Genomic DNA, 24609 nt, shown 5'->3' with positions numbered 1-24609 from the left:
AGTCAAGAGCCCCAGAACACAGGAAACTCCAAGGAGAGAACCCCCAAGACTCCTGGTTAGGAAGCTACTTCCAGTGATGCCTCCCTGGTGAGCAGAGGCTCAAAGAGAAAGAGGAACAGAAATTGTTCCCAGGCAAGGGACCTGAGCAGCCCCAGGAGAATGAACTGGGCATGAACCTTCCCAGAGAGCTATTAGGGACTTGCTCAGCAAAGAGTGACGCACTGTGGGGGAAGAAGTAGTATCTGGCTGAACACGTGGCAGAGGCCTAACCTCCAGGCAGGGTATTCAGCCTGGTTTGTGTCTAGCTACAGAGCACCTAAGACTGCTTACCCCAGAGAAGTAGGGATAGAAAATATCATAATGCCACTATCTAAATTCATGGTGCACCCACCCCTGGAATACAGTGTACAGTTCTGGTCGCCCCATCTCAAAGAATACAGTAGAACTCAAAAAGGTTCAAAGAAGGGCAACAAAGATGATTAAGGACATGAAATGGCTTCCATACAAAATGAGACTAAAAATAATAGGGCTGTTCAGCTTAGAAAAGAGACGAGTAAGGCAGGGATTATGATAGGAGTCTATAAAATTATGAATGGCGTGGAGAAAGGGAAAAGAGAAAAGTGTCATTTACCTCTTCCCACAATAGAAAAACCACAGGTCACTGGATGAAAGGAATAGGCAAAGGGTTTAATACAAACAAGAGGAACTACTTTTTCCACACACTATACAAACAACCTGTAGAACTCATTGCCATAGGATGTTGTAATGACCAAAATTACAACTGAGTTGAAAAAAGAACTGGTTAAGTTCATGGAGGATAGGTCCATCAAGTGACTATTAGCCAAAGCGGTCAGGGACACAACTCCATACTCCGGGTGACACTAAACCTTTGACTCCCAGAAAGTGGAGTGGAAGACTGAGTGGATCACTTCACAACTGCCCTATTCTGTACACCCCACCTCAAGCTCTGGTACAGGCCATTGTCAGAGACAAGATACTGAGCAAAACAGACCATGCTCTGACTCAGAATGGTAGTTCTTATGTCCTAATAAAACCACAATCAATTTCTTACCTGTGAACAGCTGTAATCTAAAATTTTAATGTGGGCACTAAGAGCCTGGTCCATGATATCAACAGGTACATCATCACTATGTGCCAAATTCCACAGAAGGTTCAATACTTTGTGTGCCATCACACCATCTTTATCATCCTCTGCAAGACGACGGATTAACTCAAGTAGTTTTTCCCGTTGTTTTTTGCTTGCATTTGTCCAGCTTGCCTGGTAAACAAAGAATTTCATTCAAAATGAAAAGCCACCAGATTTTTACGTTTGATCTTATACATTATGACATGTCCAGTTACAAAAGAATACTGTGAAAATAACCTCCTCATTTATTTTTAATTAACTGTTTGTCAATCATAAAAGACACATATTAAGAGCACAAATTTCAGTCATTACTGTTGTACAACAAAGTTTTTAAAAATTAAAAGAAATTCTGAGGTTTAAGGGTTCCTTAATTATGAATATCAATACATTCCATTGTTCTGAAACAGCTGATAAAATATTTACTGTTGACATTTTAAACAGTAACCAAAATGGAGCGGACCTCGGCTGCTTTTTGTTACTGCTTTCTAAAGACTCCCCTGATTATAATTAAAAGCCATCTAGTAAATCATTCAAATGTTACTTGTTAATGATTTAATTTAATAGTTATAATACTGATCTCTCTGATGCAACAGACTGCCTGATAATACAAAAATTATTTTTACTAGCATACCTGACCCAAAATAAGTTTTGGGCATAAAAACTTACTCCACATCCCTTTTCTTAAAAGAGGCCACAAACGATATTAACATTTACTTTCCTTTTAATGTAATTTCTGAGTACTCATTTGAATAATTTAGTAAATATGGTTCTAACTTTCAATAAATTTGAAATATATATTTGAATCCTTTATTTACATGAAAACATTGACTAAAGAGGCACCTATCCAGTCAAGTGCACACACAAATCAGAGAATTGGATCCCACAAAGCAGGTGCAAACTTGCTGGTGCAGAAGTACCTACTGATCTACTGAAAAATCGGGCCCTATACTTTTAACGGTGGCTATTAGATCCAAGTATGCACGTCAGTATCTTTTAAAAGCAACTATAACCAACCCCTTCAAAAACATGCAGAGAAAAAAAACAAAACATTCCTGAATGTCATTACACAAAAGCACTTGGCATAAAAATATGTTATGAGAATTATTTCAGCATCACTCAGTATAAAGCTAGTACATGTCATATAGTTGCAAGTATACAAATACAATAAAATATTTTGAAATACAGAACTTTCCATGTCCGACATGTACATACACATATACATACACATACTGCCCTCAATTGAATAAAAGTTAGCTTGACAATGGGAAGGAAACATCTGAGAAATCACTCTTAACACTAATATTCCAGGACAAATAGTTAAAAGTAAGTGGTTTAACCAACTGACAAAAGCTCAGAATTTAGAAGTCTGTCATTCCATCACAAAATTATACCACTGTGAGACATAACAAGAGTTTCAGTATATTTACCAAATTTACATATACTGATACTGTACTAAGACTTGAAATGCTTTTTTTTTTTTTAATATCATATTATTATGGATCTGCCTATCAGCATAGTAGTAAGAAGTTACTCACCTTGTGCAGTAATGATGGTGCTTCAAGATGTGTCACTATGGGTGCTCCACTGTAGGTGTGCTTGTGTCCCTGCACTGCTGACTGGAGAACTTTGGCAGCAGTGTCCATTAGGCCCGCACCTGTGCGCTCTCTCCTCATGCCCCACCATGTTAGGTGCACGGGCTAACACCCGTCATTTCCTCCTCAGAGTCATTGACAAGAACTCTGAAGTGGATGGGAGGAGAGCAGGATTGTGATGCATCCATAAGGACCCATCTCGAAGTACCATCGTTACTGCACAAGGTGAGTAACTTCAAGTAGTGTTTCTACTGATGCTCCATGTAAAGGACTCCCGAGCAGTGCCCCTATTGGAGGGCTGGGGTTTCAGAATCTGGTCAGTTACAGATGACAGTACTGTAGAGCCAAAGATGGTATCGGAGGCAAAGTTCCCAATGATCACATAATGTGCGAAGGTGTCGACTGATGCCCATGTCACCGCTCTACAAATTCTCAGGTAAGGACATTCTTGAAGGCTGCCGCAGATGAGACCCACCAACCCTGTGTAGTGTGTATGAATAGTATCTGGAGGGGTTGGACTGCAAACTTAGTAACACTGTCTAATGCAGTTTGAGAGAGACACTTGGAGAGGCTCTGGGCTGATATTGCTGAGCCCTTGGATCCTTCCGCAATGAAGAGGAAAAGTCTAGTGGGCTTCCTGAAACCCTTCGTCCTATCCAGGTAGAAGCCTAGGGCTCTCCAGACATCTAGAGTGTGTAATATAGCCTCCCTGTTGTCTCGGTGAGGGTTGGGATAGAAGGTTGGAAGGTGAATCAACTGGTTCATGTGAAAAGGGGAGGTTGCCTTAGGAATGAATTTTGGATGTGGTCTGAGCATAACCTTGTCCCAAATAATACCAGGGGGCAGAGGAGGAGATGTATCATCAGTGCCACTATTTCTCCCAGCCAAGATGACTGCTATCAGGAAGGCCATTTTCACTGAGAGTTATGTAAGTGAATAGGTAGCCATGGGTTCAAAGGGGGGCATGGTCAGTCCTTTCAATACCAGGTTTAGGTCTCACATGGGGGTAGAGAGTTGGTGTTGTGGGAAAAGATTTACTATACCCCTGAGGAGTCTTTTAGTCATCGGGTGTGATAGCACTGAGTCTCCCTCTATGGCAGTGGTCCCCAAACTTTTCACATCATGCCTGCCCCCTTCTTTAGGGGAGATGGGGCTGGGAAATAGACCGTGGCTTGTGGCCTGTTGCAGACAGGGGTAAAGGGGCTAAGGCTGGGGCCACAGAGGGCAAGTCTGGGGCTGGGGGCAGAGAGTGTGGCTGCGAGCAGAGAGAGTGTGGCTGCAGCCAGTGAAGAGCTGGGGGCAGAGAAGCACTCCCTATCTTCCCCCCTCTGCAGCGAGGCTGTCTTGGTCGGGCTCTCGGGGACCGACAGCATTCGGCAGAGCTGCGTTGGATACTTGGCAATCCACGCCTCACGCTACTCAACTGGCACCGGGACATCGAACAGGACCGTGAGCTACTATGGGCCAGTGGCCAGGAGGATTGTCCTGAGTAGGGCAACCTCCTTCTTGGAGACACGCGATGATGGCCCAGCGATTGGTGGTCTCTAGTGTCTGATCAGTCCTGGGCCCTTGGAAACGGTCGGGGCTGGTCCCGGAGTTCTTGCCAGGTGGCGCGTGCCTCAGAGGGCCTGCACCAATCTACCAGCGAGGTACACCTCGAGTCCCTCAATCAGTGACCCTGGTGTGGGTACCAAAGAGGGCTCCACTGAGCCTTCCTCTCCAATCCTGAGGCGTGACGGCTTTGGGTGGGCAAACGCTGGCAGGACATCCCTCTTGATGGGGATCGGTACCACTGAAGCGGGGACACATGCATAGGTCCCAATGTGGGTTTTACCCAATATGGAATGGACATGAGCAAGCACTCGAAAAATTACTACAACTTGCCTTATCTTCACTAGGATATTACCTCGAGCTAACTAACTGAGTTAAAAACACCCCTTTCCCACCCCCCCACCAAATGAAGACAAGACCCTGGACTACAAAAAGGGAACGATAAATAGCTTCACTTTTAAATTTACTTTCTGAATGAAATGATAGTGTTCAAGGAATAAAACTGAATTTACTGAGCTTGAAGACACAATGAAGATGCATTAGCTGAAAAAGCCAAGGGAAACCAGATAAACAAGTTGTCAATAAAACAAGTAGAGTATGTCTACACTTAAAACGCTACAGAAGCACAGCTGCACTGCTGTAGAGCTTCAGTGTAGACACTACCTACACCAACGGGAAAGGTTCTCCTGTCGACATAGGTAATCCGCCTCTCCAAGGGGCAGTAGCTAGATCAACAGTAGAATTATTCCGTTGACCTAATGCTGTCCACATGGGGACTTAGGTTGGCTTAACAATGCTACTCGAGGGTGTGCTTTTTTCACACCTCTAACCAATGTAGTTAAACCAGCCTAATTGTCGAGTGTAGATTATGCCATAGTCTAAATATTTGTTTTATTTCAGAAGATATATTCTGAAAATATCCCAGAGCGTGCTCTAAACACTGCAGCAGTACACAAAAGTTACAACCCTGTTCATACCTACATGCAAAGGGAAGTCCCCTGTCTGCGGAGACTGCTAAAGAGTGTGACAGACAATTTAAAGAGTTCTACTGTGGTAATCTGAATATATAAAAATGCTTTTAGCAGATTATGCACAATCAAAATACTAATCTATTTCATCCAGTACATTAAAAGGCAAGTTAACTGTATTCAGTATTTACAGTAACAGAACAGCTGAAAAATGCAGTGTTACCTTAAAGCAATCAAACAGGTGATCAAGTTGTTCAGGAGAGAAATCCCAAGCCAACTTTGCAAGAAGATCATGTACATTCTTAACAATGGCTTCGTGTTTTCCAGCCTGTCAGAGAAACAAAATTAACATTTGTAACTATCTATACTAACGTAAACATAGTAAGATATAACGCTTCAAATTTGTCAGATGATTACCTGAAATGGGTAGGAAGGATTACTACCCCACCACCAAAGCATAACCCACTTTGACTACATAGGTTACACTGAGGAAATCTGATTGTCTGGTTTTATTTTGTTAGTTTAAGTTTAAAATATCAGGTGAAATTAGGCCTGGTCTACACTTTGGGGGATGGGGAGTGGGAGGGGGAGAATATCGATATAAGTTATGCAACTTCAGCTACATGAATAATGTAGCTGAAGTCAACGTACTTAGATCAACTTACTATGGTGTCTTCACTGCAGTGAGTCGACTACTGCAGCTCCCCCGTCAATTCTGCCTGCGCCTCTCACGGAGCTGGAGTACAGGAGTCGACGGGAAAGCACTCAGGGGTCGATTTATCGTGTCTAGACTAGATCTGATAAAATCAATCCCCGCTGGATCGATAGCTGCCCGCCGATCCGGCAGGTAGTATAGACATACCCTTAGTTAGTGAGGGATTGGGTTTAAAAATAATCTGTAGGTCAAAGATTGCCCGATTTTTCACACTTATGTAGAAGATAATGATTTCTGCAAAGAATTTAAACTGAAATTTCTAACTGAAACAAGCTGTCCTGCACTTCAATCCATATTTCATCATGTTGCTTTGTTCTGTGTCTAAATGGATTTTTAATACAATATTTCTATACTGTATCTTAAAGTCTTCCTGAGATGATAGTGGAGGATGGCTAATTGAAAGCCTTCCTTAAAAATCTGCTGACAGCACTCTAAAGGTGAACCTACTCATTGATCAGCAGTGCATCAGAAAACAGCCATGATAAGAGAAGTGTCATATAAAGACTTTTTGAAATTGAGGGGGGAGAAGAGAGAGGCCTAACCAATAATTGTTGGCATTTTGATTTGGGGGAAGGGTAGAAACCAATTTTTTTCTGGTTTAAGGCTAAAAGAGATGCCTTATTTGCGTTCTATGCCTATCAAGCATGAGGATTCCTGACCAGATGAACCCAATAGTCTGATTTGATATGGCATTATTTTAAGTAGACACGTTTCAAAAAAATTAATATGTAGAGTTGTGAGACTAACCCATTATTGTAAATTGTACAGCTTAGCAAACAAAATTTAGAGATACTGTCAATCTAATTAAGTGTTAAAAATTAATGCATTAATAGTAATGAAATTCACTATTTTGTAAACTCTGCATCAGTATTTCACTTCACCCCTTGCAGTACTCAATTCAGTATCTTAAAATGATATGGTGTGCAGTGTTACTACTTTATATTTGTTCTAAATTTTATGCACTGACTTACTTTCATATTATGGTCCAGATTTTAAAAAAAGAGGGAATGACTGTGGCCGTCATACTGCTGAATACTTCAAATGTTCAGTAATTTTAATTTTCCTGATTCAGTAAATCTACTCCTACTTTTCACTCTTGGAACTCAATTTTAAATTTAAATAATTCCAATCTATTTGAATACGACCAAACTTTTTAGAAATTAGTGTCCCCCTGCTGACCAATTCAAATCTCAATTTTTTTAAATCAATTCCTCCAGTTTCTTCTCTGGACTTCTTTGAACTCCCTCCAATTTGTCATCTTTCTAGTATTAATGTGGCATGTATTTAAATGCTAACATCTCATTGCCATTAAACCAACACCATAGGGAGAGAGATGCGATCACCAGTCCAAAGTGGCTTTGGCCTTTTTTCCTACTCAGATCTAATTTATCCACTATCGTGCCAATGCCTATTTTTGGCATTTCTGATTTTTAGCTTCTTTCCTCCCACTGAAATCGGTTTATGATTATTTTCCCCAAGTCAATCTCAGTTTGTTATTTTCAGCCCGTTTCTGAACTTATTCATTCTTTTTGTTACTATTTATGATGTGTGCCTTTCACGTTATGGACAGCTATGAACATAAGGTCACTGCACAAAGGACAGTATAAACACCACAAACACAGAAGAGGGGATTACTCTGTCCTCAATGGTGTTTGCAACACCTCTCAACTTAGCATCTGTGAATTTTCAGTGGGGAAACTTGTGAGTTTTTACGCCAATGAACTGGACAGCATTTCTCTGTCTAATCTGTGGATCAAAGAACCAGTTGACGGTAATCATGAACACCTTCCACCCTAGCACCCCATCTGTCCATCCTCCCAATGCAGTTTAAAACATTGACACCATGAATGACTTCTCTCCAGACAGTAAAATGAAGAAAGAACGGGGGAGGAGGGAGCATGGGGGCCAACACAGTGCCCCTAGCATGGGGAACAATAATGTGGGCACACAGCCCATGGCATGTGGCAGAAAGGAGATATCAGCGGGCTCATAGCAGAAGGAGGGGCAACAGAGCCCTTTGCATGAGGGAGAGGGTCGGGGAGGGGGTGCAGGGAGTCCCTGAAATAGAGGTGGGTGAGAGAGAATCATGGAATGGAAAGAGACCCCGGTGTGTGCAATGTGCTCAGCCTGCAGAAGCAATGAACCCTGTGACCCTCTAGGTAACATGCTGTTTATTCTCACTTCTAGATCATTAATGAAGGAAAATAAGATGGGGTCCCAACACCAATTCCCTCCCCTCACGACACTTCCCTTAAACTCAATCTGTTGCCATTGAGCACTAGTATTTGCTTGCAGACTTCAGTATTACTCCCCAAACCTACATGAACTAATTTTGTCGGCAGCAATTCATGAGACACTTGAAAATGTTATACTGAAAGCTAAATATTTTAGATCTAACAGGTTAAAGCAGCATGATTTCCCTTGTACCCCACAACACGTGCTGGTTTGATCTTATCACTGTATTTTTATTCGAGTGCTGTAACGAGAGGCTCAATCAGTTTCCTTGGAACTGAGGTGAGCATGCATTGTAATTGTTGGACTCTTCCTTTTGTCTTTTTTTTTTTTTTTAAGAAATAAAGATGAGAACACTAGTGACACTACAAGCTTTCAGGAACAGTCACTAGTTTTATGGATATACCGGGTGTTCAGAATTCAGTTTCACACTTCATTTCCTTCAGAAGCTTCAGAATACTCATTTGGCTCTCAGATTTATTGCACTTCATTTGCTCCAGTAATTTCTTCTTAGGGCTTGTCTACACTTTAAATGCTACAGCGGCACAAATCCACTGCTGCTACTGCAATATCATAGCACTTCACTGTAGACATTACTGACGCCAACGAACAAGGTTCTCCCGTTGGCATAGGTAATCCACCTCCCCAAGAAGCAGTAGCTAGCTCAATGGAAGAATTCTTCCTCTGACCTAGTGCTGTCTACACAGGGGGCTATGCCAGCCTAACTACACTGCTCAGGGGTGTGGATTTTTCAGACCCCTGAGCAACATAGCTGGGTCAACTTAACTTTTCAGTGTAGACCACGCCTTCGAGATTTCATGGGAAATGGTACTGTGTTCTCAACGGAAATTAAAGCACTCAAAAAAAAAGAAATTTCCCTTGTCCTCTACAGTAAAACTAAGACAAAATATTCATTTTAAATGCTTTACACTACTTCATTATCTTTAATTGCCTCATCTTGTCCACTGGTAGGCTAGAGAATCTAGAATCACACGCCGCTTAATATTAATCCCTCCTCTGTACCATTTTATCATCTATGCCTTTAGAATTTATTACCTCCTGCCTAGTTAGTCCTGCCCATTGAACTTGTAGCACATTTGAGAAGGCAGTCTGAGATCCTGGACTTGAGTCCACCTAGCAGTCTAAATTTAGTTTTCAAGATCTCCTCCCCCATTTCTTTTTGTATATACCAATGCACACCACCAGCAACACAATCTCAAAGCACCCTCCCGTCTACATGAAATCCAATATCCTCCTTCCTTATTTGATAACATGCATGCCATTTGCCATGTTGAATAAAAGTCATGATTTGACTTAAAGTTGTCAAGAGGTGCTATAAAGTAAGATCAATCCTGCTTAAGGACAGGGCAATAGTTTAATTCTTTACCTGAGCTGCCCAAATGTTGTCAAGATCTTCCAAAGTGAGGGCTTTTTCTTTGATGACAAAACGAAGAATCTTCTCTAACTTTTCTACATATTGAGGCTGATGAAGACTATCTCGTAATACGATTGATAAAATATTATTTTGCTGGATCCATTCCTAATTTTAAATTAAAATACATACAATTTCAAAATACTGAAGTTTTCGAGAAGTAGATAGTTAAAGTTAAATGGAAAATGTAAGCCAGAAATCATCATTCTGTCTCTTATACAGGTAACACACACCAAAAGGGAAGGATATTTATACTTCACTTTCAATTTCTAGAATGCAATACCACCACTCCCCCCAAATCAAAGCAAGTCAGTACTTTATACAATTCTGATTCCCTACCCATTGTAATAAATAAGATTTTTTTTCCTGCAGCTGTCTTCTGAAGGCAAGGTCAGCAATAATTCCCATGCTTTGTAGCTTCAGTGGACAAGGATACTTCACTACAAATGTTTTTCAAGCAAAGTGAAACTGTGAAATCCGAACATAAAAATTCTCATACAGCTTCCAGTGTAAGGGGACGGGGGAAGACTGAGCATCTACTTTTTCCAGGGACACATTTTTTCAGTAGCTTGGAGCCACTGAAGACATTTCAGTGACTCAGGTGTAACCTTTCTGTAACTCAATTGGTACACTTATAGCATAGCATGTTACATAACAAGAGGATGGTTGAACACTGGAAAACATCAGGGAATGAACTATATTCTGAAAAGGGTACTCCTTAATCAGCTTCACCCCTTTAAATGCCTCAACTTCTACTTGAATTAGAGAAAAGAGTTCAAGCAAGATTTAAGAAGTGGAGATAAAAATTAAGATGATTTCAAAGGTAGCACTGATATAGTGCAAGGAACACAATGTAGTCCAGCTCTTTTGTTCAGACTGAGGCATCAGCAGAATGTCTACTGAGTGCCAGAACCAAAAAGGAATGAGAGAAGGTGACCATTCCTTCAGAGTTGCTATATTTGATTATATAGCTAGAAGAGTCAATCTGGCACCTCATGTAAGACTTGGACAAACAAGGTTTTTCAATTATCACCTGTACTTTATATTTTCCAGTATAAAGAGATTATTTTTGGCAAAAATTCTTTTTAAAAATTGAGTATTTCTAACAAGAGTCAATCCTGCTTGAGATGCCTAATCCCACAGTTGTGTCAAGAGCCCTTATTCACTTGTATAGTACATATAGCGCAAACGCTGCATAATCCTGCCCCATAACATTACTTCTCCACATTATGAATTTCACAGCAGGGAAAAAAGTCACTAAACCCAGAGAGCATGTGAACTTTTTACTCTCTCTTCCTCTCGCTCTCACTAAAGCAAACATCTGTAGCAATTACATCTTAAAATGCAGCATGCTGGAACTTGATAAAGGTTCTATTTCAGGGATTCCTCAAATCTGTACTCAGGGACAAACCAGCACTCAAAGCAAGTGAATGTATGGACTGTATATTAAATTTAAAAAATGATTATGAATGTATTTAACATAAAATCAGGATGAGCCGTTGTACCTGTAAAAATATATCTTTAGGTAAATTTTTAAAAGTCTGTTATCACAAAACTATTCTACGAAAAGTTTTTCGGTCAAACAATTAGGATGCATACTAAAGACCCACATGTAGGGCAATCACTTTCAAAATTTAATTTGAACTGTTTAAATAATTCTTTTGAAATCATCAACATTACTCTCCAAGAAACGACTCATGAAATTTTGTTTAAATTAATGCTATGCTAATTATAGTGGTACAAAAAAGTGTCAACTTCACTACACATCTATTTTTACGTTCCATTTAAAAAAGAATTCTCTTTTAAATTGTGCTACACCTTGACACACAAGATCAACTTTGAAAATAATTTTTTGCAGATCTTATAAATCTCTGAATACATTTTAATAGCAATCCTGATGGAAATATAGTGATGTCAACAGCAAAGCATAAAAACCCTTATGACACACTAGTAATTACTGTGACTAATTATAAAGATAGTTAATTTTCATGACTTTGGATAACACCAGATAATGAGGATTCACCTAATGTAATGTACATTATTACTCTATCTCTGAAGAATTACTACTGCATTTAAAGAAACAAAGTCTTAACTTAATTCAGGTAATAAGAACAAAATCTTACTGCCATTCTCTCTGCTGTAAGCCACTCTTCCTCTTCAGGATTACCATGCCGATGCGTATAATATGACACACTAGATATCACCTTGTTAACTTCGTTTAGTGCATTCATTTTACCATTGAAAGAGGAAATTTGCAATAATCTGTAAGAGATATTAAGTGTAAGAAATGCAAAAAGACAGACAAAAAAATAACCACTCCAACAGAAAGAGTACCTTACCTAAGTATCATTTTTAACCTAAATATTTCTAAGTTTTTTACTGTTTCTTCTTGTCCTGGGACTCTGGAAGCTAAGTTCTTTAGAGATTTGATTATCATTGACAGAGCATCATTTTTGGCTTCATTCTTTGCTTCTTTTTTCAGTTCATCATCAGTTAAGTTTTCTAAAAACTGTGGAACCATTTCTATAATTGGAAGGAAGTATTTCTTGACTGTGTGTAGCGTTAGAAACTCATAGCATTGTCCAAATGGTCTAAAAAACAATAAAAAACATCAGATGTAACGTGAATACTTTGCTACTTTTATTAAGATATTAGAGTATTTTGTTCAGGAAACTGGTTTATTTACAAGTGAACAAAATAACGAAAGGTAATTCAGATTCTGGACATTCAAGTAAACAATACTGAATAGCAGATCACAGTACCCCCTTTCAGAAGAAAAAAATAAATGGATACTTGAAATCCTTGCATTTATTTTCAATGAACATATACCAAAATTACTCTGCTTTCTAAGGAACTTACTTGATGAGAGCTGCAATTATCTGAACATTCAATGCTGAACCACTCATAAAACGATCATGCAGGATCTGAAATCCATTTAATGTGCCAAACTTGTTGATGAGATCTACTAACCAACCCTGCAACACAATAAATTAGTTACTTCCTCATTTTTAAAAACTGTTACCATTATAAACTGCCAAAAATACAATATTAGCCACTACAACATAAACATCACTTTTGTTCAGAGACTCATTATGCAACCAATATAGTCATGTTTTTCTATTTGTAAGGGTAACACAAGTTACATATGATCCTACACAATCCAGGACATGCTGTTTCTGGGTTGTTGTGTTTGTTTTTTCAGCAGAAAGACAATTCTGTCTTTATTCATTAACAAACTGAAGCACAGGTATTGTACCTATTAATTATTCAAAGAACTTTGTCAAATATAATTTGTTTGTGTATACATGTACTCTGAGTAGTAAATTAATAGTAAGCAATGCATTTCTGTTCTTCTAATTTTGGTCAAATTAATTTAGCAGATACTGACTAAAGTGAAAAAGCAAGATGAAAGATTCATTAGGTGAAATCTGCCCCACTAAAAAAAACTCCCACTGACTTCAGTATGGCAAGAATTTTGCCATTACTTATTTCCATGGGTGAGACTATTTGCACTAGGAAGCCCCAGAAGAATAATCAATTAAATTGTTTGATCATAAATGTCCAAAAGTTGTAATATAGGATAACATACATTCCCAGTATTATTTAAAACTTGGACATGTACATGCATAAAATCACTTTTCCTCCCCAACATCTATTCCTACCAATCTATTTTTACATTGTTGGTATAAGGTACCATTGAAACAGTATCAAATACATTCTCTCTTATTGTGCACTGCAAATCAGAATTGCTTCTTTTCCACATGAAAGCCCATTTTCTTTCAAGGTCATTTGCCTACCAAATCCTTTTTTCCCCTCATTAGATCATACGAAAGTTCAAATGTACCACATTCCAAGTCTTTTTCTGATCTTATGTGATCACCAAAAACTGACATAAATTGTGGGGGAAGAGGAATGTTTGTTTCCTGTTCATCCTGAAACCATTGGTTCTACTCAAATTAGCTTCCTATAAAATAAACAGTTTCTCTGAAAATAGGAGAAACATTATGCTTAACCTGGAAGATACTGGAAGAGCAGATCAATTAAAGTTGGTTTTGATTTCTAAAAATGACAAATGTCTTATTAGTAAACTGGCCAAACAAATATATTTCAAGACTCTTTCAGTCTTTGAAACTCTCAAGTTCATTATTTCAGTTAAAGCCTATATTATTTGCAATGTGTGTCACTGGCAATGGAAAAAAAAACAAACAAACAAACAACCTCATTCTATCTCTAGTTCTACCCCAAACCTAAAGGGTAGTTCTCTAACAGACAGGCACACATTTATGGAGGATGTAATTATTAATAATCCCAGTAATCTATAAATGTTCGCATTACCGCTACTTCCTGCTTCAATGGTGATCCAGCATTTGGCTAGATGAGAGTGCCACCAAGCCAAAAAAAAAAAAAAAAATCTGAGTTGGCTGGCTTGAGAAAAATCACACATTGCTTGGAACAGCTCTCTCACCCTGGTTAATCAGTGGTATACATTATACCATCATCCTCTCTATACCTGTTATTTCTATCTGGGATGACTATAGGAAAGTGTGTGTGTGTGTTTGGGGTAGGGGGGAGTGGACGGGGGGGACGTTAATAAACTAGACAAAATGTTCATTAGATCATGGTTATTTTCCCTGGCCAAGAATTTGGGCAGCTCTCCCAGCATTTCATATCATTTTTAGCCCTGGTCTACACTAGGACTTTAGGTCGAATTTAGCAGCATTAAATCGATGTAAACCTGCACCCGTCCACACGATGAAGCCCTTTATTTCGACTTAAAGGGCTCTTAAAATCGATTTCCTTACTCCACCCCTGACAAGTGGATTAGCGCTTAAATCGGCCTTGCCGGGTTGAATTTGGGGTACTGTGGACACAATTCGACGATATTGGCCTCCGGGAGCTATCCCAGAGTGCTCCATTTTGACCGCTCTGGACAGCACTCTCAACTCAGATGCACTGGCCAGGTAGACAGGAAAAGAACCGCGAACTTTTGAATCTCATTTCCTGTTTGGCCAGCGTGGCAAGCTGCAGGTGACCATGCAGAGCTCATCAGCAGAGGTGACCATGATGGAGTCCCAGAATCGCAAAAGAGCTCCAGCATGGACCGAACGGGAGGTACAGGATCTGATCGCTGTATGGGGAGAGGAATCCGTGCTATCAAAACTCCGTTCCAGTTTTCAAAATGCCAAAACCTTTGTCAAAATCTCCCAGGGCATGAAGGACAGAGGCCATAACAGGGACCCGAAGCAGTGCCGCGTGAAACTGAAGGAGCTGAGGCAAGCCTACCAGAAAACCAGAGAGGCGAACGGCCGCTCCGGGTCAGAGCCCCAAACATGCCGCTTCTATGATGAGCTGCATGCCATTTTAGGGGGTTCAGCCACCACTACCCCAGCCGTGTTGTTTGACTCCTTCAATGGAGATGGAGGCAATATGGAAGCAGGTTTTGGGGACGAAGAAGATGATGATGATGAGGAGGTTGTAGATAGCTCACAGCAAGCAAGCGGAGAAACCGGTTTTCCCCACAGCCAGGAACTGTTTCTCACCCTGGACCTGGAGCCAGTACCCCCCGAACCCACCCAAGGCTGCCTCCTGGACCCAGCAGGCGGAGAAGGGACCTCCGGTGAGTGTACCTTTTAAAATACTATACATGGTTTAAAAGCAAGCACGTGAAAGGATTAATTTGCCCTGGCATTCGCGGCTCTCCTGGATGTACTCCCAAAGCCTTTGCAAGAGGTTTCTGGGGAGGGCAGCCTTATTGCGTCCTCCATGGTAGGACACTTTACCACTCCAGGCCAGTAACACGTACTCGGGAATCATTGTACAACAAAGCATTGCAGTGTATGTTTGCTGGCGTTCAAACAACATCCGTTCTTTATCTCTCTGTGTTATCCTCAGGAGAGTGAGATATAATCCATGGTCACCTGGTTGAAATAGGGTGCTTTTCTTCAGGGGACACTCAGAGGAGCCCGTTCCTGCTGGGCTGTTTGCCTGCGGCTGAACAGAAATGTTCCCCGCTGTTAGCCACAGGGAGGGGGAAGGGTTGAGGGGGTAGCCACGCGGTGGGGGGAAGCAAAATGCGACCTTGTAACAAAAGCACATGTGCTATGTATGTAATGTTAACAGCAAGGTTTACCCTGAAAGAGTGTAACCAGTGTTTTATAAAAATGTGTCTTTTTAAATACCGCTGTCCCTTCTTTTTTCTCCACCAGCTGCATGTGTTTCAATGATCACAGGATCTTCTCCTTCCCAGAGGCTAGTGAAGATTAGAAAGAAAAAAAAAAACGCACTCGAGATGAAATGTTCTCCGAGCTCATGCTGTCCTCCCACACCGACAGAGCACAGACGAATGCGTGGAGACAAATAATGTCAGAGTGCAGGAAAGCACAAAATGACCGGGAGGAGAGGTGGCGGGCTGAAGAGAGGGCTGAAGCTGAAAGGTGGCGGCAGCGTGATGAGAGGAGGCGGGATTCAATGCTGAGGCTGCTGGAGGATCAAACCAGTATGCTCCAGTGTATGGTTGAGCTGCAGCAAAGGCAGCTGGAGCACAGACTGCCACTACAGCCCCTGTGTAACCAACCGCCCTCCTCCCCAAGTTCCATAGCCTCCACACCCAGACGCCCAAGAACACGGTGGGGGGGCCACCGGCCAACCAGCCACTCCGCCACAGAGGATTGCCCAAAAAAAAGAAGGCTGTCATTAAATAAATTTTAAAGTTGTAAACTTTTAAAGTGCTGTGTGGCATTTTCCTTCCCTCCTCCCCACCCCTCCTGGGCTACCTTGGTAGTCATCCCCCTGTTTGTGTGATGAATGAATAAAGAATGCATGAATGTGAAGCAACAATGACTTTATTGCCTCTGCAAGCGGTGATCGAAGGGAGGAGGGGAGGGTGGTTAGCTTACAGGAAGTAGAGTGAACCAAGGGGCGGGGGGTTTCATCAAGGAGAAACAAACAGAACTTTCACACCGTAGCCTGGCCAGTCATGAAACTGGTTTTCAAAGCTTCTCTGATGTGTACCGCGCCCTCCTGTGCTCTTCTAACCGCCCTGGTGTCTGGCTGCGCGTAACCAGCAGCCAGGCGATTTGCCTCAACCTCCCACCCCGCCATAAATGTCTCCCCCTTACTCTCACAGATATTGTGGAGCACACAGCAAGCAGTAACAACAGTGGGAATATTGGTTTCGCTGAGGTCTAAGCGAGTCAGTAAACTGCGCCAGCGCGCCTTTAAACGTCCAAATGCACATTCTACCACCATTCTGCACTTGCTCAGCCTGTAGTTGAACAGCTCCTGACTACTGTCCAGGCTGCCTGTGTACGGCTTCATGAGCCATGGCATTAAGGGGTAGGCTGGGTCCCCAAGGATACATATAGGCATTTCAACATCCCCAACGGTTATTTTCTGGTCTGGGAATAAAGTCCCTTCTTGAAGCTTTTGAAACAGACCAGAGTTCCTGAAGATGCGAGCGTCATGTACCTTTCCCGGCCATCCCACGTTGATGTTGGTGAAACGTCCCTTGTGATCCACCAGAGCTTGCAGCACTATTGAAAAATACCCCTTGCGGTTTATGTACTCGCCGGCTTGGTGCTCCGGTGCCAACATAGGGATATGGGTTCCGTCTATGGCCTCACCACAGTTAGGGAATCCCATTGCAGCAAAGCCATCCACTATGACCTGCACATTTCCCAGGGTCACTACCCTTGATATCAGCAGATCTTTGATTGTGTGGGCTACTTGCATCACAGCAGCCCCAACAGTAGATTTGCCCACTCCAAATTGATTCCCAACTGACCGGTAGCTGTCTGGCGTTGCAAGCTTCCACAGGGTTATCGCCACTCGCTTCTCAACTGTGAGGGCTGCTCTCATCTTGGTATTCATGCGCTTCAGGGCAGGGGAAAGCAAGTCACAAAGTTCCATGAAAGTGCCCTTACGCATGCAAAAGTTTTGCAGCCACTGAGAATCGTCCCAGACCTGCAACACTATGCGGTCCCACCAGTCTGTGCTTGTTTCCCGAGCCCAGAATCGGCGTTCCACAGCATGAACCTGCCCCATTAGCACCATGATGCATGCATTGGCAGGGCCCATGCTTTCAGAGAAATCTGTGTCCATGTCCTGATCACTCACGTGACCGCGCTGACGTCGCCTCCTCGCCCGGTATCGCTTTGCCAGGTTCTGGTGCTGCATATACTGCTGGATAATGCGTGTGGTGTTTAATGTGCTCCTAATTGCCAAAGTGAGCTGAGCGGCCTCCATGCTTGCCTTGGTATGGTGTCCGCACAGAAAAAAGGCGCGGAAAGATTGTCTGCCGTTGCTCTGACGGAGGGAGGGGCGACTGACGACACGGCTTACAGGGTTGGCTTCAGGGAGCTAAAATCAACAAAGGGGGTGGGTTTACATCAAGGAGTATTTCAGGCAGGACTTCACGGAGGGTTCCAATAAGAAATGGTGCACCTAAGTTATTGTTCTTATTGGAACAAGGAGGTTAGCCTGGCCTCTGATTGATACATGGCTAGATTTACCTCGCTGCACCTTCTCTGTGAGTGACTGCAGTGTGACCTAGAGGAATGAGTCCCCTAGACGGGGGAGGAGGCAAATGAGTACAAAACAAATCTGGTCTATTTCTTGTTTTGATCCACTCCACCTATCTTTTACATCTTTGGCTGGCAGCAGAAGGTGCAGAAGGACTGCATGCCATCCACATCTCTTGCCTGCCCGGCAGAAGATGGTACAGTACGACTGCTAGCCATCGTCATCTCTTGCCTGCCCGGCAGAAGATGGTACATTACGACTGCTAGCCATCGTCATCTCTTGCCTGCCCGGCAGAAGATGGTACATTACGACTGCTAGCAATCCGTATTGCCTGCCTGCTCACCATAAGACGGTTCAATAGGACTGACTGCAGGACTAAAGACAATGACCTGGTCAAGTCACTCCAAATTTAGTCCCTGCGCCCATGTCTGCCCAGGCGCTCCCAGCCGACGCGGCCAGGAGCACCTCGGACATGACGAGGACAGCTACCAGTCATACTGCACCGTCTGCTGCCAGAAGGCAATGGGTTGCTGCTACTGTGTAGTAATGCAGTACTGCGTCTGCCAGCATCCAGGAGACATACGGTGACGGTTACCTGAGCGGGCTCCATGCTTGCGGTGGTATGGCGTCCGCACAGGTAACTCAGGAAAAAAGGCACGAAACGATTGTCTGCCCTTGCTTTCACGGAGGGAGGGAGGGAGGGAAGGGGGGACTGACGATATGTACCCAGAACCACCCGCGCAATGTTTTAGCCCCATCAGGCATTGGGATCTCAACCCAGAATTCCAATGGGCAGCGGAGACTGCGGGAACTGTGGGATAGCTACCCACAGTGCAACGCTCCGGAAGTCGACTCTATCCTCAATACTGTGGAAGCACTCCGCCGAGTTAATGCACTTAGAGCATTTTCTGTGGGGACACACACACACGAATATATAAAACCCATTTCTAAAAAACCAACTTCTATAAATTCGACCTTATTCCGTAGTGTAGACATACCCTTAGTTTGATGAAGTAACAGTTTGATACTTAAATCATATAGATGTTCTAGGTTGAAATTTGAATTCTCAGGTACCTTATACAATGTGTTGTTCATTTACACAATACTTTTCTGAGGGAATGACTTTTTTGAATCTGGCAAATATACAGCTAGTTTAAGCCAGACATTTTCCCAAAAGATGATTTTCATATAATGTAAAGGAAGTGTTTGGTTTAATTAAAAATAATATTGTCCCATGCCTACTCTGTGGCATCTTCCAGTTTTATTCCTGTAACAAATCAGTTATCCACTGTCTTCTGAGCAAAATGCTCCATGGCCAGTGCAAAAAGTAAAGGATACCGCAGACACTCCTGATGAGTTCCACTATATAACTATCAGAGAAAAATTAACCCTACTAATTCCCATAGTTGCTTTTGGCATGGAAATAAGACCAGTAATCCACTTAAGGAAATAAGGACCAATTGGGAACAAAACTTTAAATAAAAGATTCCACTCCACCCTATCCAACACCTTCTGAGTCAAGTGATCAAATAGAATTATTTTTTTAAGATTTGGCACTATGAATGATTTATAGATTCCAAGGCAAGAAGGGGCCCTTTCGATCATCTAGTCTGACCTCAAGTATTGCATAAGCATTATCTAACACTTGCCTACTCTTAATAACCCTACCCTTGCCTACATACCCTCTGATCCAGATGTATGTAAACGAATACTTTGGACAGGAAACATGGAGCTAGTATTTTTATTAAGATTTTTATACTATGATTTGATAATTATATGTGGTTCAACCTTAGGAAGAACCCACAACGGTGGCGCCCTTTATAGATGAGGACTCATACACACAGTGCAGCAATGCACATTATGGGGTGCGAATTCTGAAGTGCACCAAAGTTGAGCACTAACTAGCTTGTGTAGACTGTGCACAGCAGCAAGGACTGCACGGGGCAGTTAGTGTGCAACATGGTGTGTTTTAAAAATCACACCCCCACAACATGCACTGCAGCACCATGTAGATAAGCCCTGAGATCTTTCCCTAACAAAACAGTATTAAATGTACCCCTTGAAGGACCTCCTAATATCTCCTTGTAAAATTAAGATGGCTAGCCATAAGACCATGAAATTTATCACTTTTCTTGCTTGCTATTGCCTCTATGACCATCACCTAAATAATTTCTGCATCCAAAGTTTGTTTATGAATCTCATGATCTGTGGCAAACCTGCTACTTCCAGATATTTTCAAACAACTTCAGACTGTGGAGCGTCTGAGGTATAGGGGTTAATCTACTAAGCATCAAAAGCTGGACATATTTCATGAGAGTAACTAGCTTTTGCTGATCATTTTTAAATGGTGGGGGAAAAGCCTCCAGGTTTCTAATCCTCAGGTTTTTCAGCCAACAACTTACCACATGTATTTCCTTTTTCATTTAATTTCTCTTTCTATACTTGAGGGCTTTTTCAGTGATGTCTATGGTCATGATATTCAGTTTTCCCCTAACAATAGCTAATTGTTTATCATTTTAAGCCTATATGAATGTGCTATCTCCATCTTGTGTTCCATTTTTCGAGGTCCCCCCCCAAAAAAGAGATTCCGCTTATCAACTGACCTAAACATTGCTTTACCTGCCTCCCATAGAAGCTCCTTCTTTAAACTGGCTTTTATCACACATTTAAAAGTACTGAACAATGTCATCTTGAATTACTGCAGCCTAATAGTAGTCCTCAAGCAGCAAACAATTTTCCAAGCAGATGATCTTTGTATCCTATACCAGCTATCAAATAATACTGTTACATAGTCAGGTAATAATTTCTACAAATCTTGCCAATTTCAGTAATCTAAAAAAAATTACCTATTTTAGTATACAAAATGATAGGTGTGGGAATACCATATACAGTCTTGTTTCCTAAATACAAGTCTCTCCAACGAGACGTCTTTAGGACAAAAGTTGATGCAGAATCTGTTCTCTCACCTCCCTGCACCCCTGCCCAGTTCAGCCAAATAAGAAACCTGTGAACTCCTTACAACTCAGGTTAAAGACAATATAGTTTCTCGTGAGCAGTGACATTAAAAATGCCATGCCATTGTGGAGTTGTGTTTACTGTGCCTCAATAATTCTGTATTAAAAGTAAAAATGTGTGTTTCTAAAGTCCTACCCTCAACTTGAGATCTGAAAATCAGGCTGTATTATTTACTTCTGACACATCACTACTGGTAACACTGACCCAACCACAGTGTAAGAGATTTAATTAAGTTGCAATTGAGATGTATATCTCAATTTAAAATCATACAGATATTCAGATCACAATTGCAATTTAAGTACATCTTTGTGGTAAAGCATAAGAAAAACAGTTTGACCTTAATATTCCAGGTTAATAAGCCAGACTTCTAGAAGTTTTACTTGTGAACTAAGCAAGTTTGACAAAGTCAATAAGTTAAAACAAGAGTCACAGAAAAAAAATGGTTAATAACGTTTTGTAACTGTTGTTCAAGACATGTTGCTCATGCCCACTCAATGCTAGTGTGCATGCGCCACGTGCACAGTTGTCACAGATTTTTTCTCTTAATGGCATCCATAGGGCCGGCCCTAGAGCCCCATGCTTATGGACCAGTATAAGGGGCGTCACCGGCCCAGCACCCTCTCAGTTCCTTCTTATAGGTAACTCCGACAGAGGGGTAGGTGGGCAGGTCATGGAACGGACATGAGCAACGTATCTCCAAGAACAACAGTTATGAAAGGTTTGTAACTGTTTTTTCTTCCTCGAGTGCTTGCTTATGTTGATTCCAAGATAGGTGACTCAAATAGTATCCCTGGAGGTGGGCTCAGAGTTCACGGATGTGCTGATTGCAACACTGCCCTTCCAAAACTGGCCTGCTGGGTGATGGCATAGTGGGATGTGAAGGTATGAACTGACGACCATGTCGCAGCTTCGCAAATGTCCTGAATTGGTACTGAAGAATTCCACTGACAAAGCTTGAGCCCTTGTGGAATGAGTGGTTACCATGGCCAGAGCCAGAACCTTTGCCTGCTCATAGCAAGCCCGGATGCAGGTGGTTATCCAGGACGAGATTCTCTGGGATGACACCAGGAGACTTTTCATCTTGTCTGCCACTGTTATAAAAGATTCACAAAAGTTAATTTACACAGACGACATCTGTTGCAGTACCCAGGCCCGGATGTTTCACGAGCTTGATGCCTCCTTAAACTGGGACACGATAAAGTTAGCTGGCTACTGTAAGACTTGGCGCCTCCAGCCAACCATCATAAAAATAGTCTCCAGTTTGTCCAATCTTCATCACACCAGCAGAAACCGAGAACTGAATGCTTATCTGAATGGTCAGAAGGTGAAGCATGAAGTAGAACCGGTCAATCTAGGTGTGACCTTAGACTGCACACTGTGTTACCATGCCCACCTGAAAAAGACAGCAGCTAAAGTTAAGACACGCAACAATCTTATTAGCAAACTGGCAGTTTTGTCATGGGGTGCTCGTGCTCCACCTTTGCGGATGTCAGCTCTTGCCACCGCATATTCAGTGGCGGAGTACCGAGCACCAGTTTGGAGTTGATCGCCACACACTAAACTGATGGATACACAGTTACATGCCGCCATGCGCATCATCTCTGGCACCCTATGTTGGGCTTCATTCCCATGACTTCCAGTTCTGAGCAATATTGCTCTTCCTTATATCAGTCGAGGGGTTATCACTGGCAAGTTACTGAAGTAAGTACGCGCCAACTCAGCCTACCGCTGCATGACCTTTTTCAACCACCAGCAGCACGTTTGCCATCACGTCAGCCATTATGGTCTCATCTGCCACGCCAGGATGTTCGGGAGGAAACACTCTGGCGAGAGGAATGGATATCTGTTATAATCCCCAACCAGTCCCTTGTCGTTGACCCCCACAATTTGCCCGCCTGGTTTTGACCTGCCCTGTTGCCAGTGGTCCCTGTTGAACAGGTTCGGGACCAGGCAAAGTCTCTGTGCAGCCAACTAGTATTGCTGGGGCCTTCGTGACAGCCCTTTGTGCAGCTGCAGCGCAACACAGACAATGTTGCACATTGTCGAGGAATGCCTGCTGACTAGGTTCAGTGGTGGCCTAGAAGAACTGCATCACACCACTAAAGATGCCATCGCTTGGCTAGACGACTATGCACACACTAAATAAACTGCTGCAAAGAGCTGTGTTGACTTGCAGAAAGGTTTAGTTCTTTCAATGTAGAAAGCCAGAACCAGTCTAACATCTAAGATATGCAGTCAACGTTCCTCATCAGTTCTGTGAGGCTTCGGGGAGAAGACCAGCAGAAAAATGTCCTGATTATTGTGGTATGTGACACTACCTTTGGTAGGAAGGCTGGGCGCAGCTAAACTTTGTCATTGAAGAACACCATGTAAGGGGGCTCTGAAGTCAAGGTTCTGACCTCAGAGACCCACCCTGGCCAAGGTAATTGCCACAAGGAAGGCAACTTTCCACGAGAGGACCAGTAGAGAACAAGATGCCAACAGCTCAAAGGGGGGGCCCTGTGAGCCTTGACAGTACCAGATTTAAGTCCCATGGGGGAATCAGGTTGCGAACCTCCAGGTAGAGCCTCTCCAAACCTTTCAGGAACCGAGCTGTCATTTTGTGGGAGAAGACCGATCTACCTCAGACCGGAGAATGGAAGGCCAAGATGGCTGCCAAGTGAACCTTAACTGACAATACAGCCAGGCATTGGTGCTTCAAATAAAGCAGATAGTCCAAGATGGACTGCAGGGATGACCGATATGGAGAGAGATTCCATTCTGAGGCCAAACAAGTGAAACACTTCCACTTTGCCAAGTAGGTCACTCTGGTGGAGGGTTTCCTGCTGTTTACCAAGACCTGCTGGACATGCTCCAAGCAGGCTTGCTCCTCTGGACTCAGCTATACAGCAGCCGTGGCAGGTATAGGGAGGAGAAATTCAGATGGCGCAGCCAGTCTTGATTCCTCTAGATCAAGTCAAGTTGGAAGGACCTGCCACCACCTCGTCCAGAGAGGACGACGAGGAGGCTAGTGGAACAGGAAGAGCTGTAGCATCCCCCTCATAGAATATCAGGTTGGAAGGGACCTCAGGAGGTCACCTAGTCCAACCCCCTGCTTAAAGCAGGGCCAATCTCCAATTTTTGCCCCAGATCCCTAAATGGCCCTCTCAAGGATTGAACTCACAACCCTGGGTTTAGCAAGCTAATGCTCAAACCACTGAGCTATCCCACCCACCCTCAGCCTGTCTCACGTCCATTTGCGCCAACTTGGCAACCTTGGTACCATGGTCAGTCCCATAACTGGGTTACAGTGACAGGTGGGATAGTGTCGCTGTCTGCCTCTCAGATACCATAAGTACGACTGCTGAGAAGGGGGACCTGGTACCAGAGGGAACCCCCACGGGCTCCAGCACTGCCACTGCATGGGCCAGCCCGATGGCCAAGCTGCAGCACCAGTG

General features: G+C 42.7%; 1 protein-coding gene across 4 annotated transcripts in view; it reads right to left on the bottom strand.

The window, feature by feature from the left end:
• The window catches only part of USP9X (ubiquitin specific peptidase 9 X-linked), a 199062-nt gene that overhangs the window by 118117 nt on the left and 56336 nt on the right, over nt 1-24609 (bottom strand). For all 4 annotated transcript variants that reach the window (XM_074968997.1, XM_074969018.1, XM_074969028.1 and 1 more), the window contains 6 exons: nt 12497-12612; nt 11977-12228; nt 11761-11899; nt 9593-9745; nt 5482-5586; nt 1073-1279 (listed from right to left, as the gene is read on the bottom strand). In XM_074968997.1, the coding sequence (XP_074825098.1) occupies nt 1073-1279; nt 5482-5586; nt 9593-9745; nt 11761-11899; nt 11977-12228; nt 12497-12612 (972 nt within the window). The remainder of the gene's footprint in view (nt 1-1072; nt 1280-5481; nt 5587-9592; nt 9746-11760; nt 11900-11976; nt 12229-12496; nt 12613-24609) is intronic.

The sequence above is a fragment of the Natator depressus genome, chromosome 1 (assembly GCF_965152275.1).
Source record: "Natator depressus isolate rNatDep1 chromosome 1, rNatDep2.hap1, whole genome shotgun sequence".
Taxonomy (NCBI): Eukaryota; Metazoa; Chordata; order Testudines; family Cheloniidae; genus Natator; species Natator depressus.
The sequence above is the reverse complement of the archived record's forward strand: the minus strand, read 5'-3'. Positions and strand labels throughout refer to the sequence as shown.